General features: G+C 45.4%; 1 protein-coding gene across 1 annotated transcript; it reads right to left on the bottom strand.

Annotated features, from left to right (window-relative positions):
• Positions 1-1261: 1261 nt before the first annotated feature.
• On the bottom strand, positions 1262-14576 carry LOC137561757 (gastrotropin-like). The gene is made up of 4 exons (XM_068273106.1): positions 14479-14576; positions 8135-8307; positions 5579-5668; positions 1262-1370 (listed from the first exon to the last, which is right to left on the bottom strand). The coding sequence occupies exons 1-4, from the start codon at positions 14543-14545 to the stop codon at positions 1317-1319; spliced, it is 384 nt and encodes a 127-aa protein (XP_068129207.1). The 5' UTR covers positions 14546-14576; the 3' UTR covers positions 1262-1316.
• Positions 14577-15926: the final 1350 nt, after the last annotated feature.

The raw sequence follows: 15926 nt of genomic DNA, 5'->3' as shown, positions 1-15926 counted from the left end.
CACTGAATAGGGACTGTGTACAAATCTTTGTCTACAAAACTTTGTATGATTCCTTATCAGTGGCTGAGCAGATGCAGCCATTAGAACAATTTCTGCAGAGAATAGAAAGTTTTTTTCTCTCCTTGCCCTTAGTTGTCAGTCTCTCAGGAGGGGCCCCCTGTGGCTTCTGGGTCCCCCTGCAAGGTCTATTGTTATGCCCCTGCTCCAGGGACCTTCTGCCACTACCCCAAGGCCTATCTACATTTTTAAGAAAACCCCTTCAAGCAGGGCTGGTTCTAGTAACAGTGGGACCCCCAGACAAAATTAACCCCGGGGCCCCCGTGACAGACCCTCCCTTACCTGGCGCGGCATTAGGGGCCCCTTGTTGCTGTGTAATTCCCCTTCCAGGGCCCCAAGCAGGCTGCTGACTCTCGCAGGTCCCCCCTCCATCTTGTGCTCCCTGGGGCCCCTGCAGAGTGTTTGGCAGAGTAACGACTTACCTGTCCTGGTGGGGGCGCTCTTCTGTGGGTCCTTGCGCTCCGGTCTTGTTCATTGCAGAATTGTCACAGACAAGATGCAGTCAGCAATGGATAGAGACAGGAAGCGCGGAGCCACGAACATGGCAGGAGCACGCCCACCGGGACAGGTGAAACGCTCTGCAAGGGCCCCAGAGGTACAGACTAACCAGCAAGCTCATGGTGACCCAGAACTCATTGGGGTGTGTAAGGGACTACAATGGTCCTAAAAGCCCCTTTACTAAGATGTTAAGAAAAACAAAAGTTTGCTTTCTTAAAACAAGGGCCCCAGAAACATTAAGTTGGGGGATAAGGAGAGGGTGGCAGCCGGCTCTGAGCCCTGGGGCAATTGCCCAGGTTGCCCATATGGTAGCGCTTGTCTTCATGGGCCTTTTGCCTTATGTTCTAGTGCTTAAAGTGGACCTGAACTCTTGCACAGGAGACAAGGAAACAGAGAAATCCATCCTGTGTGTGTTTATAGAGAACAGCCTGTCCAATTCTCCCTTCTCAGAAAGTAATGAGCCGAATTCTGAGCTAATATGTAAACACAGGAAGTTATCCCGTTCTGTGCTCCCAGGATACCAGGGAGTAGGAGTTCTAAAAGTAAAAGTTAAGATGTAACAAGGAAATGTTTTTTTTAAAGGTTATTATGCTGTTGCTTATCTTTTAGAGCAGAGAGGAAGTTATGAGTTCAGGTCCACTTTAAACCTTATTACCATGCCTTGTATGATATCAGGACAAGAAAAGAAACAGACCAGACAAAGATGTATAAAGCAAATGATGTTGTTTATTGAGTCAGAAGGCTGCTGTAGCAGAGTCAGCTTATGCCACTTTCTTACTGATCCTTTTGAAGGTGATGCCGCCACTCACTGAGGTCTGAAAAAAACAGCCAATAAAGTGACATTAGGCGTGGCCTGATGAGAATACACTGCAGATTAATACATCAGCTGAATCCATGGTAACGGCATGTTTTCTGACACATCTCTCCGGTACCAATAACCTTCAAATAATTCCTAACCTTAACTTTACTCCCTAAGCTATGCCTATCTGTAGCCGTACACCTTCTATTGTATATGGCTAACCTTACCTCAACCTTTGCCTGACACTAACCGTACTCCCTCATATACCCCTATTTCTATCATTACCCCCAATCTAACACTAATCTTTACATTAAGCCTAACAACCTTTCTCTTTATCTACATCTTACGCTAACCTTCTATTAGGCTGACAACTTCTGCAGCACTGTACAGAGTACATAGTCATGTCACTGACTGTCTTCAGAGGAGCTCACATTCTAATCCCAACCATAGCCATAGTCTAATGTCCTCCCATATTATTATTATGTATTTATATAGCACTGACATCTTCTGCAGCACATTACAGAGTACATAGTCATGTCACTGACTGTCCTCAGAGGAGCTCACACTCTAATCCTACCATAGTCATAGTCTAATGTCCTACCATATTATTATTATGTATTTGTATATAGGGTTGCCAGGTGTCCGGTTTTACACCGGACAGTCCGTTTTTTGGCCCCTGTGTCCGGTGTAAAAAAACATGCTAAACCGGACAATTAAGTTGTCCGGTTTTAGCGCCCCTCGCAGCGCAGGAGGAGAACAGCGCAGCAGAGAGAGAGCTGGGAGCAGCGGTGGAGAAGGGGGGCAATCTCCCCCCCCTTCCCTCACCTTAGGGTGCTCTCTCTCCCCCGCTGTCTCCTCCAATATGAAGTGCAAGCTGGCGGGTGGCTGCGGGCGGAACTTACCTCTGTGGGCTCTATTCATAAAACCTTCCCGCAAGTTTTCCGCTCAAAACAGCGGATTTTCCCGTCCATTTAGCAAAGTGGGCATTCAAAAAAGCTGTTCCCGCATGAAAATCTACAATCCCCCAGCAGAGCGAGAAATTTCCGCCTTCTCCAGTGTTTTTCTAGATTTATCTAGAAAAAAGTAACAAAATGGCCATTCATAAAGATTAGAGGAAGCGGTATGTGGACGGGAAATACCGCTTCCTCTGATTTTGCGGATTACATACAAGTGAATGGGACAGACCTCCCAGAGAGAGCAGTGCACGGAGGGACTCTGCCGGCTGAAGTGTTTCCGCATGCCTTCCGACAGCTTACCGCCAGCTTTCAGCGGGAGATCTCCGCTCTTGCATCGCAGCTTTCAAGATTTCTTTGAATGACCACCCAGGGCTCTATTCATAAAACCTTCCCGCAAGTTTTCCGCTCAAAACAGCGGACTTTCCCGACCATTTAGCAAAGTGGGCATTCAAAAAAGCTGTTCCCGCATGAAAATCTACAATCCCCCAGCAGAGCGAGAAATTTCCGCCTTCTCCAGTGTTTTTCTAGATTTATCTAGAAAAAAGTAACAAAATGGCCATTCATAAAGTTTAGAGGAAGCGGTATGTGGACGGGAAATACCGCTTCCTCTGATTTTGCGGATTACATACAAGTGAATGGGACAGACCTCCCAGAGAGAGCAGTGCACGGAGGGACTCTGCCGGCTGAAGTGTTTCCGCATGCCTTCCGACAGCTTACCGCCAGCTTTCAGCGGGAGATCTCCGCTCTTGCATCGCAGCTTTCAAGATTTCTTTGAATGACCACCCAAAAGTGTGAAATACCGCTGCGGTATTTTCCCTCCAGGAGTTTTTTCGCAACAACTTTTTTATGAATAGAGCCCCCAGAAGTGTAAAATACCGCTGCGGTATTTTCCCTCCAGGAGTTTTCTCGCAACAACTTTTTTATGAATAGAGCCCTGTGTCGCTCCAGCGCCGGAAGTTCGGGTCCCGCAGCCGCTGAGAGAGATTTGACTCAAAAAAGATCCGGATCAAAGATCCGAATCATTCATGAGCCGGACAACACTATCAGTCTGAATAGTGTTGTCCGGCTCATGAATGATTCGGATCTTTGATCCGGATCTTTTTTGAGTCAAATCTCTCTCAGCGGCTGCGGGACCCGAACTTCCGGCGCCTGCGACAGAGGTAAGTTCTCCCCGCCACCCGCCAGCCTGCTGCACATGATGGAGGAGACAGCAGGGGAGAGAGACAGCACCCTAAGGTGAGGGAAGGCAAGGGGGGGCGGGGGAGATTGCCCCCCTTCTCCACCGCTGCTCCCAGCTCTCTCTCTGCAGTCTGCACTGTTCTCCTCCTGCGGGGGGCACCTGGCTACCTATTCTGGGCACATATAGCCCCTGGCTACCCATTCTGGGCACATATACCCCCTGGCTACCTATTCTGGGCACATATAGCCCCTGGCTACCTATTCTGGGCACATATAGCCCCTGGCTACTTATTCCGGGCACATATAGCCCCTGGCTACCTATTCCGGGCACATATACCCCCTGGCTACCTATTCCGGGCACATATACCCCCTGGCTACCTATTCTGGGCACATATACCCCCTGGCTACCTATTCTGGGCACATATAGCCCCTGGCTACCTATTCTGGGCACATATAGCCCCTGGCTACCTATTGTGGGCACATATAGCTCCTGGCTACCTATTGTGGGCACATATAGCCCCTGGCTACCTATTCCGGGCACATATACCCCCTGGCTACCTATTCCGGGCACATATAGCCCCTGGCTACCTATTCCGGGCACATATACCCCCTGGCTACCTATTCCGGGCACATATACCCCCTGGCTACCTATTCTGGGCACATATAGCCCCTGGCTACCTATTGTGGGCACATATAGCTCCTGGCTACCTATTGTGGGCACATATAGCCCCTGGCTACCTATTCTGGGCACATATAGCCCCTGGCTACCTATTCTGGGCACATATAGCCCCTGGCTACCTATTCTGGGCACATATAGCCCCTGGCTACCTATTCTGGGCACATATAGCCCCTGGCTACCTATTCTGGGCACATATAGCCCCTGGCTACCTATTCTGGGCACATATAGCCCCTGGCTACCTATTCTGGGCACATATAGCCCCTGGCTACCTATTCTGGGCACATATAGCCCCTGGCTACCTATTCTGGGCACATATAGCCCCTGGCTACCTATTCCGGGCACATATAGCCCCTGGCTACCTATTCCGGGCACATATAGCCCCTGGCTACCTATTCCGGGCACATATAGCCCCTGGCTACCTATTCCGGGCACATATAGCCCCTGGCTACCTATTCCGGGCACATATAGCCCCTGGCTACCTATTCTGGGCACATATAGCTCCTGGCTACCTATTCTGGGCACATATACCCCCTGGCTACCTATTCTGGGCACATATACCCCCTGGCTACCTATTCTGGGCACATATACCCCCTGGCTACATATACTGGGACATTTACACCCCTGCCTACGTATACTGGGACATTTACACCCCTGCCTACGTATACTGGGACATATATACCCCTTGGCTACATATACTGGGCACATATATCCCTGGCTACATATACTGGGAACACTGGCTGTTTGTCATTATGTGCATTTAGTGGTGAAAAGCTGTCTCTTTTGTGCATTTACTGGTGAAAAGCTGTGTCTTATTATGTGCATTTACTGGTGAAAAGCTGTCTCTTGTGCATTTACTGGGGAAAAGCTGTCTCTTATTATGTGCATTTACTGGCGAAAAGGTGTCTCTTATAATGTGCATTTACTGGTGAAAAGCTGTCTCTTATGTGCAGTTACTGGTGAAAAACTGTCTCTTATGTGCACTGGACCAGTACTACTGGTGAGGACAGTTAGTGACATGGCTATGTACTCTGTAATGTGCTGCAGAAGATGTCAGTGCGATATGAATACTATAAAAAAATTTTTTAAAAAAAGCCCATTGCTTAGCCCCACTCTACATAAAAGTGCGCTTCTGACTCCGCCCCTAACTCCACCCCCAACTCCACCCCCTGTCCGGTTTTCTCCATCAGCCGACCTGGCAACCCTATTTGTATAACACTGACAACTTCTGCAGCACATTGCAGAGTACATAGTCATGTCACTGACTGTCCTCAGGGGAGCTTACAATCTAATCTCTACCATAGTCATAGTGTAAAGTTATGTTAACCTATCGTGCACAGTACCGCTATATAAAATCTATAAAAACTTTGCTGAGTACTGTTTTAAAAAGTTAAACATTCAGTCCCTTCTCACCTCCACCAGTTTTCCACCAACGATCTCTGCAGTATGATGGTAATTAGGGAAATCCACTACTAGCTTTCCACTTTCCAGGTTAACAGTGGCCTGCAAGCACAAATTTCAGTATTAGCAGTGGGTAAGTGAATTGTTTGTAGGTGACATAAAACCTCTGTCCACATACACACGCTAACTGTACCCAAGACAAGACCATTTATATTGCACCTTTCTGGCAGTCTCAAAGTACTAAGGACCCGCTCCACAGGCAACCATTAGGCTGGCTTGAGCCGGGATTCAAACTCTGGTTAAAGGCTGCAATCCTAGATCAAAGGCAACAGCCTTAACCAGTACTCTATCCAATAGGGCCTAGGTTCTCAACATGCGGTACGCGTACCCCTGGGGGTACTTCTGATGGGTCCAGGGGGTACTCAGGCTTGATATACTTAACCAAGAATAACAAATTTAGAGATTTAGAAAATCATAATTCTTATTTAAACAACATCAAATTAGTATTTTAGCTAATTAAATGCAATAATAAATACTTGCACATTGTTTAGAACCAATTATCATGTACTACGATTAAATATATATTTGTCAAGGGGTACTTGTGATCATGTTTGCTATGCTAGGGGGTACTTGATGAGTACAGGGTTTTAAAAGGGGTACACACTTATAAAATGTTGAGAAACACTGCAATAGGGAACCTTTTTAAAGTGTTCTTATTGAAGGGGAGCACCACCCTTTATTTTACTAGCATCACTCACGTTCCTATGATAACGGGTGGTGCCCCCGTAGTGTTAAGACCGGTATAATGTGCGTATTGCTATGGTAAGTAACCATTTCAGCCCGCGAGGATTTTTCACCTTATGCATCAGAGCAATTTTCACCTCCTATTCATTCGCTAATAACTTTATCACTAATTATCACAATTTATTGATCTATATCTTGTTTTTTCCGCCACTAATTAGGCTTTCTTTGGGTGGTACATTTTGCTAAGTATTATTCTTTTATAAATGCATTTTCACATTATTAATAAGAAAAAAATGGAAAAATTCATTATTTCTCAGTTTTCGTCCATTATAGCTTTAAAATAATCCACGCTACCATAATTAAAACCTATGTATTTTATTTGCTTGTTTGTCTCGGTTATGACACCATTTACATTTTGTCCCTATCACAATGTATGGCGCCAATATTTCATTTGGAAATAAAGGTGCATTTTTTCCGTTTTGCGTCCATCACTATTTACAAGCTTATAATTTAAAAATTGTTCGTAGTATACCCCCTTCAAATGCATATTTAAAAAGTTCAAAACTTTAGGTAACTATTTATGTTTTGTTTTTGTTTTTTAATTGTAATTTTTTTTTTCCATAAAAAATTTTATTTGGGTAATATTTTGGTGTGGGAAATAAACAGTTAATTTTTAATGTTATTATATGTGTAAATTGTAATGTCAAAAATATGTAGATGTAGTTTTACTATTTGGCCACAAGATGGCCACCTTCAGTTTTTTTTTTCCTCCTTGTGCTTCTCGCTAACCGGAATCACAAGGCGGACGTGGAAAATTTTATTTGCAGAAATACTGAAGCCTCTATTAAGAGCGCTTCGGTTTTTCTGCTGGGGACACGGATCGGTGATCGGGAACCATGTTCCCGTTCACTGATCCCAGGGCTACCGGGGACAGCACGGGGGCTCGCCCGCGATCGCGCGTGGGAGCGCCCGAAGCACGGCACCTCAGCAAAGTAGCCGCCTGGACGTGAGCATCACGTCCGGGCGGCTGAAATGGTTAATAGAGTAATGGGCGGTGCTCCCCAGGGGTTTGGAGCTGCACACAACAAATTTACCACAGTTTGATGAATCGGGTTCTATGGCTGGAAGCGCATGGCGATTTCACCAGTACTAGCAGCCAGGGAGCTCCACCCACTAACCTGTTAAAGCCACGTGCAAAGCAGCACATGTTATCCCAGCAATGTACGTGGCGCTGATAGATTAACAGGCAATTCTCCCCCTAGTGTTAGTGCTGGTAAAATTGCTGTGTGCTGCCTGCCATGGGCAATTTTACTGCAGTTTAGTTAGTCAGGGTCCATAGGTGCTACACATCAGTGTTTCACATTAAATTAGGTCTGTTCCTGAAATGGGGTCCGCGTTGGTGTAGTTTTGAGTGTAAACATAACAATACCGCCTAACTTTTTGAGAAGAAAAAGAGGAACACTTCAAGACACACCCCTGGCACACCCCTAGCCATACCTACCGCTAAAAATTCATAAGCAAAAGATGTCATTTTAGAATTCAAACCACACTGGCCCTTTCTATCATCACTAGTTTATCTTCATATTAACATTTAAAATTAAGAAACATCAGTTTAAAGGATGGGAATAAAGTTTAACGTCAAACACATTTTTCAGTCGTAATTCATATATTAATAATACACATCTGTACATCAGTCCTGAAAGAGGAACAAATAAGGAAGAAAGAGAGACAGACAGAGGGATTTGATCCCCAAAGAGGGACTGTCCCCCCGAAAAAAAGACCAGTTGAGAGCTATGACATAGCTGCTTAGCCGATGGTCAATACCTTGAACTTCTTTCCTCCCATGGTCTCCATCTCGGACTCTTTGCCAGCGACATATCTATTGGTGGTGGTGTGGCCGGGGTAAATCTGAGACCAGGTGAACTCATTGCCATTTTGGACTACTTCAGTGGTGTACTTGAAGTCTCTCCCCTTGGCGATCTTATCCTCAGGGATGCCTGCGAGAGGACAAAATATAATATGAAATAGAATTTGAAAGCAGGAAATGAATGTACATGACTTTAACCACTTCCCTACCACTGATCATTTCTCCTTAAAAACCTCAGCAATTTTCACATCATGCTCCTCCCACTCATTTGCCAATAAATGTATCTCTACTTATCACACAGAAATGATCTACCCTATATATTGCTTTTTTTGTGGGACAAACCAGGCTTTCCTTGGGTAGTATTTTTTCCCAAGAATTACTTTATTTCCTATGTTGTGTTTTTTTTTTTTTTTTTGTTTTTTTAAATTATTACTCAGTTTTCAGCCATTATGGTTTATGATTTAACAACCCTGGCGTTTAATTGTTTTGCGGCGCTCGGCCGCGGGTGGGTTTTTTTCACTTTTTTTTTATCATGTAGCTAGCCTAGCGCTAGCTACATGATTCCCCCCTCCCTGAACTATCTCTCCCACCCCTCTGATCGCCGCCAGCGATCCTACCCAACAGGAAATCCCGCTCTGAATGGGATTTCCTGTTAGGGCTTCCCTCGTTACCATGGCGACAATCGGAATGACATCATCGGCGTCGTCCCGATCCACCCCTTAGCGCAGCCTGGCGGTGATTGGCCAGGCTGCGCAATGGGCCTGGGGGGGGGGCCCTCTTTCACGGCACGTAGCGGCGGATCGGCGTCGAGCGGCGGCGATCGAGTAAAGCACGCAGCTAGCAAAGTGCTAGCTGCATGTTAAAAAAAAAATTGTGACGCACCAGGGGCTGAGATATCCAGCCTGGCGGTACTGGACGAGCTGAGCTCGTCCATACCGCTAAGCTGGTTAAAAATAAAAGTGCTACTGTAGATAAAACCGACACATTTGATGGATAAGCGCAATGTCAGATCTGCCAGATTTTTTTATATCTACTGTAAGTGACAACAACGCAGGAGAACAGTGCATTATAGTGAATCTTACTCTGGGACAAATATACCTATTATATGTATTTTTTTTTTTTAAATTTTTTTTGGGTGATAGTCCTTTAACTGTCCTTACCTGCACAAGAAAACAATTGCCTACCCTAGCTCCTTTCCACCACCATGTACCATATAAGAATGGTCAGGACCATTCTTATCAGCAAATTAGTAAATCAAGTATAACATATTTTAAGTGACTTGTTCTCGTTGTGTATGGTGCAAAGTTGCATACATAAGATAAGTAGATATTGGCCATGGTACATGGTGGTGGAAAGCACCTGACATTTTTTTTCATCCTTATTTTTAGTACTTTTTACTAACCAGGCATTGAATGTACTATACTGCAGATAAATGTTGACAACGATAAAAGGTGACATAACTAATAAGTAGAATGTACTAGTGATAGTCGTAATCTGGTATTTTGGTAATTAGGATTACCCTAAATTTAACATAATTTTCCATAAATATGATTTGGAAATTCAACAATGTTACAAATGTTAAAGGGAATAGTGGCAACAAGTACAAAAAACATTTTTTTTTTCAAAAAGACCTTGTAGTTTTTGAGAAAATCAATTTTAAAAATGCAAGAAAAAATGGTTTTTCAACTCAGGAAAAAACATTTTTCTTTTCTACTTTTAAAATCAATGTTCTCAAAAACTACAAGGTCTTTTTGAAAAATGTCTGACTTGTTCCCACTATTCTCCTTAACATACGTAGCAATTTTGATATTTGATTTGATATTAAAGTGTACCTGTCGGGCATAAAATCAAAAATCAATTCTTTATTTTTATCTGGTAAACAAGTAATAAGGATGCTAACCAGGCAATCCAAAAGTTAAAATCACAATTACTTTTCTTGCTGATAAATGATCATTCCTCGGTTTACCTGACTCTTAATTGGTACGTTGCCGCACAAAGGAAGTTGCAGGGCATGCTGGGTTGTCTTTTTTTGCTTCTTCATTTCCCCTGAGACTTAACTAATGTACAGAAGCAAAAAAAGACAACCCAGCATGCCCTGCAACTTCCTTTTTGTGGCAACGTACCAAATAAGAGCCAGGAAAACTGGGGAATGATCATTTATAAACAAGAAAAGTAATAGTGATTTTAACTTTTGGATTGCCTGGTTAGCTTCCTTATTACTTGTATACCAGATAAAAATAAAGAATTGATTTTTGATTTTATGCCCGACAGTTACTCTTTAACTGCTAAAATCTGCAGAAAATTACGTGAAAATGCGAAATTATGGTTGCTGATTACGTTTACATATGAAGTAAAAATTTTTCCTGAAATTTCTCATGTTTTTTTTTTTTTTTTTGCATCGTAAATGAGAATTACGATCATGCAAAATGATGATTATGTGAAATTTGTGCTTATCATTAGAATGTACTGCATCAGGGCCATGGAGAGACAGTTCATGGAATAATATTATGGTCCACAGGTATATCTTCAATACAGAGTTCAGTGCTCCAGTCAGTGGCATAGCTAAGGAGCTGTGGGCCCTGATGCAAGTTTTACAACGGGGCCCCCCAAGCACTCTATACATAGTAATTCATACGGCGCACCAAAACCTGCCAATGGCAACTACAGTGTCAGAGGTGCAAGAAGGGGATGGGGAACAGCTTGTTAGTGATTACCACTATTCACAGTATCTATAGAAAGGATTATTATGGGCACAGGACCAATAGAGAGCTAATACTGTAGTTGAGGGAGGGCCCTTCGGGGCCCCTCTGGCCCAAGGGCCCTGATGCGGTCGCAACCTCTGCAACCCCTATTGCTACGCCCCTGGCTCCAGTGCACAGCAGTTGCACCCCCTGCTGAGAAACGGCCACCTCAACCCACATGCATGCAATGCCCCCACCGGACAAATTGGCGGACCGTATGACAGACCACTGTCTGACTGCCTCCTTTGTCCTGCCTGGATATAATAAGTATAATATATGTCCATTCTGAATTTGTAAGGGAAAGGAGCTGCGCCGGTCCTGGGGGGTGTGGGGCTAGGGGCATTTCTTGGGGCGTACGAGAGAAATCACCACCGGGAGACTTGGGCGCAGGATACAGCCGGTATATGACTGATCCTGCTGCTGCACAAGTTCCCGGCCGTGTCAATTACAATTCCCCCTCCAGGTCCATGTGGAGGGGGGGAGATGATGTCATTCGGCTTCCAGATATTGCTGGCAGCTGAATTACAATGTTTTAAAAGTAACTTCAGCTCTGTCTTCTGACGGCGCCGAAGTTACTTCCTGTGCGCCGCCATAGCCGAAAATCCTATTACGGTCTATGATGGCGTCGGCTGCGCCCAAATCTCCTGCGCTGTAATTACAGCGCTTGTTTGTCGCGGGGGAGGGGGGGGGGGAGGGCAGGGCGGAAGTTACTTTTGCCCGATTGTATCTAGAAGCAGCCCTGTATGTGCTCAATCAATGAATCCTCAGGACTTGCGTCTCCCCTCAAGTGGAAGATTGGCCTCTCTCATAAAAGACATAAATCTTCCACTTGAGGGAAAATACACAAGTCCTGAGGATTGATTGAGCGCATAAAGCTGGTCTGTAATTAAGTGGAGGGGGCAGTGTTTTTCAGCAGGGGGGGGGGGGGTGATTGCTGTACAGTGGAGCACGGAACACTGTATTAAAGATATACCTGTTGACCATAACGATACTACGCCATATGCCGTTGTTTTTTCCCGTTTCCTTTAGGTATTTATGTAACAGAACAACAGCCCAGGATAATTCAGCAGTAAGAGCTTAAATCAAACCTGATCTGGAAATTATAACGTCATACTTACCTCCCGTGTAATCTACACATCAATCTCTTTCTCTACTCCCGCATCCTGTTTGTCCGCTGTGATCAATGGAATTCTCAGTCCTCCATTTTAAAAATGGTGATGACCCCCTAACAGCTTCCGGGTTAGCACACTATTAAACTGTAATATCGCCCACTTGAGACAGAGGGAAACATGGACATTACCTTGCACATCAGTTGTCCTTTCAGTTATAACTGACCACAACTGATCTATAACTGACAGCCACCGCTATATTTCAGTTCTGACAAAATCTTGTCACAACTGGAAGGAATCGTTGTTAGAAGAAATGACTGAGCTTCTGAGAGTAACTGATGGTGAGGTAAATATGTAATATTCATTTTCTGGTAAATCATGTGTTTATTTTAAATAATTTTTCTTGGTTCAGGTTCCCTTTAACTGAGGACTGACAGGTTGTCAGGATCTAACGCTGAGTGTATGGACTCATAGCAGGGGTGTAACAATAGGGGCTGCAATGGATGCAGCCACGGGAAGGGGGAGGGGCCTCCTTGGGGCCCACCCAGGGCTGTTTTTAGGGGCAGGAGGAGTCGCAGCACATGAGGGGGTGCATTGGCCACACAGAGCGGCAGGTGGGGGGCCCACTCCCCCCCTCCCTCACTTCGGGCTCTCCCTTTAGCGCTCCCCCCTCCAGCATTATTCAGCAGCACAAGCAGGCAGAGAACACAGAACGCCAACATACCTCTTCCATGCGTTCCACGTGACAGATGTTCATCTCTGAAAGTGTCTGACACTACTTCCTATTTATCAGGAAGTAGCGTGAGGCGCTTATAGAGACTGGACCTCCGTCGCTCTGCGTGGCCATTGCTAGGGGCACCCTTGCCTGGCTATACTGCGGGAACCTGTATCTGGTTATACTTTGGGCACCCATTCCTAGCTATACTGAGGGCACCTTTACCTAGTTATACTGGTGGCACCTATACCTGGCTATACTGAGGGCACCTATACCTAGTTATACTGGGGGCACCTATACCTGGCTATACTGAGGGCACCTATACCTAGTTATACTGGGGACACCTATACCTGGCTATACTGAGGGCACCTATGCCTAGTTATACTGAGGGCACCTATGCCTAGCTATACTGAGGGCACCTATGCCTAGCTATACTGAGGGCACCTATACCTGGCTATACTGGGGGCACCTATACCTGGCTATACTGTGGGCGGCTATATTGAGGGCATCTACTGGGGGCAACTATACCTAGCTATACTGAGGGTACCTATACCTGGCTATACTGGGGGCACCTATGCCTAGCTATACTGAGGGCACCTATACCTGGCTATACTTGGCGCACCTATACCTGGCTATACTGTGGGCGGCTATATTGAGGGCATCTGCTGGGGGCACCTATACCTAGCTATACTGAGGGTACCTATACCTGGCTATACTGGGGGCACCTATGCCTAGCTATACTGAGGGCACCTATACCTGGCTATACTTGGCGCACCTATACCTGGCTATACTGTGGGCGGCTATATTGAGGGCATCTGCTGGGGGCACCTATACCTAGCTATACTGAGGGTACCTAAACCTGGCTATACTTGGGGCACCTATACCTGGCTATACTGGGGACGGGCACCTATTCCTAGTTATACTGAGGATGGGCACCTATACCTGGTTATACTGAGGGCACCTATACCTGGCTATACTTGGGGCACCTATACCTAGCTATACTGAGGATGGACACCTATACCTGGTTATACTGGGGGTACCTATACCTGGCTATCTGTACTAGGGGCATCTGGCGGTGAGCTCCATGCACCAAAACCACCTGCTTTGGCACCTATACCTGGTGGGGAGGGGGGGAGGCATCCAAATTTTCGCAGGTGGGCCCAGTGATTTCTAGTTACACCCCTGACTCATAGGTTGTGTTTATGTGCAGCACTTCTACCTCATATTTATATAAGATTCTGTGAAGGTCTTACCCAAAAGGTAAGGTGAACCAGGGCGGTTATACTAATCTCAGTGAGCGTGTACGATATTTGTTAGGGGATAATATTGGTGTAGCTCGGGGCTGCCACTGCCAAGCTGGGGGTGGACCAGGTGACACAGGTGGGGGTGACCGCAGGTTAGTAGAAATGGGCCCTAATGCTGGGGGGTCAGGTTCAGGTTGGTCTTATCTACTCTTCACAACTGTGTCATCAATGATAAGCAAATTCCTCCAAGCAGAACCTACCTACTCATTCTATTGACTGATGGAACTAGTCTGAAGCTAAGTGACAATGAAACGTGTCAGAAGGTCTGATTTCTCCTCAGAGGGTAGTCTGGTGGCCACGGACCAGAGTGACGTTGCAGGAATAGGACATTTCTGAAGGACAAAACATTCTAAATATCTATACATTACAACATTATTATTCGGTGCCCAAACCCCACGTCACTTCATAGGTAGAGTTCTCATTTATACTCACCGATATGCTTCATGAAGGCATCATAGTTCTCCTGAGATTCCATCTCGTATTTCCCGGTGAAGGCCATGATGATGATGATGTTGACGCCGCAGAGAGTTGTCTCAGAAAACTGGTGAGTGCAGCAACCCTGGTGGGTCCTTTTATAAGTCCTGAGGTGAGGTCCACACCTCCCATCCATGAAAATCTCCCGATTGTGTAATTTATATCTCATCATAATTAAATGATAAAATTGGTGTTACTGACCTTGGGGAAGCTCACGGTTCAAATGGCTGTAAACCATCCCTAATTAGGTGACAGTCCCTTTGGTTTTTGTACTAAAAGCACTGGTGGAGTTGCCCTTGATGATATGATACTACTAGATGTGGTATAAATTAGAAACGTCATTTCTTACCTTCTCAGAAGGACAAACCATTATTTAATGGAAAAAGTTATGTTTATACATGCACGGTAGACAACGCGTTTCACAGGTCTTGACCCGCTTCCACAGGTCAATACAAGTGCCTGTAGAACTTTTGGTCACAAACGTGAGCACCTTAAAAAGATTTTTTTAGTATAATCCATACCCCATAGGGTTTTTTTTAGTCATGAGGACTTTTAATCCTCACAACTTATCCAGGAGACCGACCGGCCAGCATCTGCACCAACAGACTTGGGACAGCGAGTGGGGGATGGTTATATTCCCGCAGACGCAAACGGTGGTTGCACGTTTTGCGGCCCACCCTTGTGAGTATAATACACACGTGCTTACATCACTAACGATACTGCACCATTGGGCTCCAGGTCTTCTCTCATTGACAGAGACTTGGAGGTTACATGCAACTATCAAGGATCCATACTTTTCCTTTGGTTTTCATATCCTTTTACATACACGCTAATGGTCAAGATTATTGATCTGGTTTATGGTAGTCTTAGTTATAGGTTCTCTACCGTAAGGCTGCTTTCACAGTGAGACGTTACAGGCGCACGTTAGAGTAACCTGTAACGCACCCCACCGCACAGTAATGAAAAAAATCAATGAAAAAAAATCAATGGGCTGTTCACAGTGCCCATGTTGCGTTACATAGTAATGCAGTACGTCAAGTTAAAGTGCTGCATGTTGTACGTTTTAAGCGGCTAAGCCACGTTAGACTGCTTGCACATGCTCAGTAATGTTGGAGGAGGAGGTCTCCCCTCCTCCCCTGTGGCCAGCCACATGGCTAATTAATATTCACTGCACTGTGTGACGTGCAGTGTTTACTTCCTGGAGCGGCCGCTCTGTGCGGCGATTGGCTGGCAGGAACACATGATGCCGCATGCGTCCAAGAATACGTCACAGGACGCATGAAGAGCCGCTTAACATGGCTCAATGTAACGTCCAGCTTCAACCCCACTATACGTTGCGTTAGGTGCACGTTATGCGACCTTAACATGGCATCTAATTGCAACGTCTTAGTGGGGAAGAATCCTAA

This window comes from Hyperolius riggenbachi, chromosome 3, assembly GCF_040937935.1.
Source record: "Hyperolius riggenbachi isolate aHypRig1 chromosome 3, aHypRig1.pri, whole genome shotgun sequence".
Taxonomy (NCBI): Eukaryota; Metazoa; Chordata; class Amphibia; order Anura; family Hyperoliidae; genus Hyperolius; species Hyperolius riggenbachi.
The sequence above is the reverse complement of the archived record's forward strand: the minus strand, read 5'-3'. Positions and strand labels throughout refer to the sequence as shown.

Excerpts from the sequence above, each read along its gene's own strand:
- LOC137561757 (XM_068273106.1), bottom strand. The coding sequence starts at position 14,545 with ATGGCCTTCACCGGGAAATACGAGATGGAATCTCAGGAGAACTATGAT. Across the intron at positions 8,308-14,478 it reads TGCCTTCATGAAGCATATCG|GCATCCCTGAGGATAAGATC; the intron begins GTGAGTATAAAT and ends GTCCTCTCGCAG. Across the intron at positions 1,371-5,578 it reads TTGGTGGAAAACTGGTGGAG|ACCTCAGTGAGTGGCGGCAT; the intron begins GTGAGAAGGGAC and ends TGTTTTTTTCAG.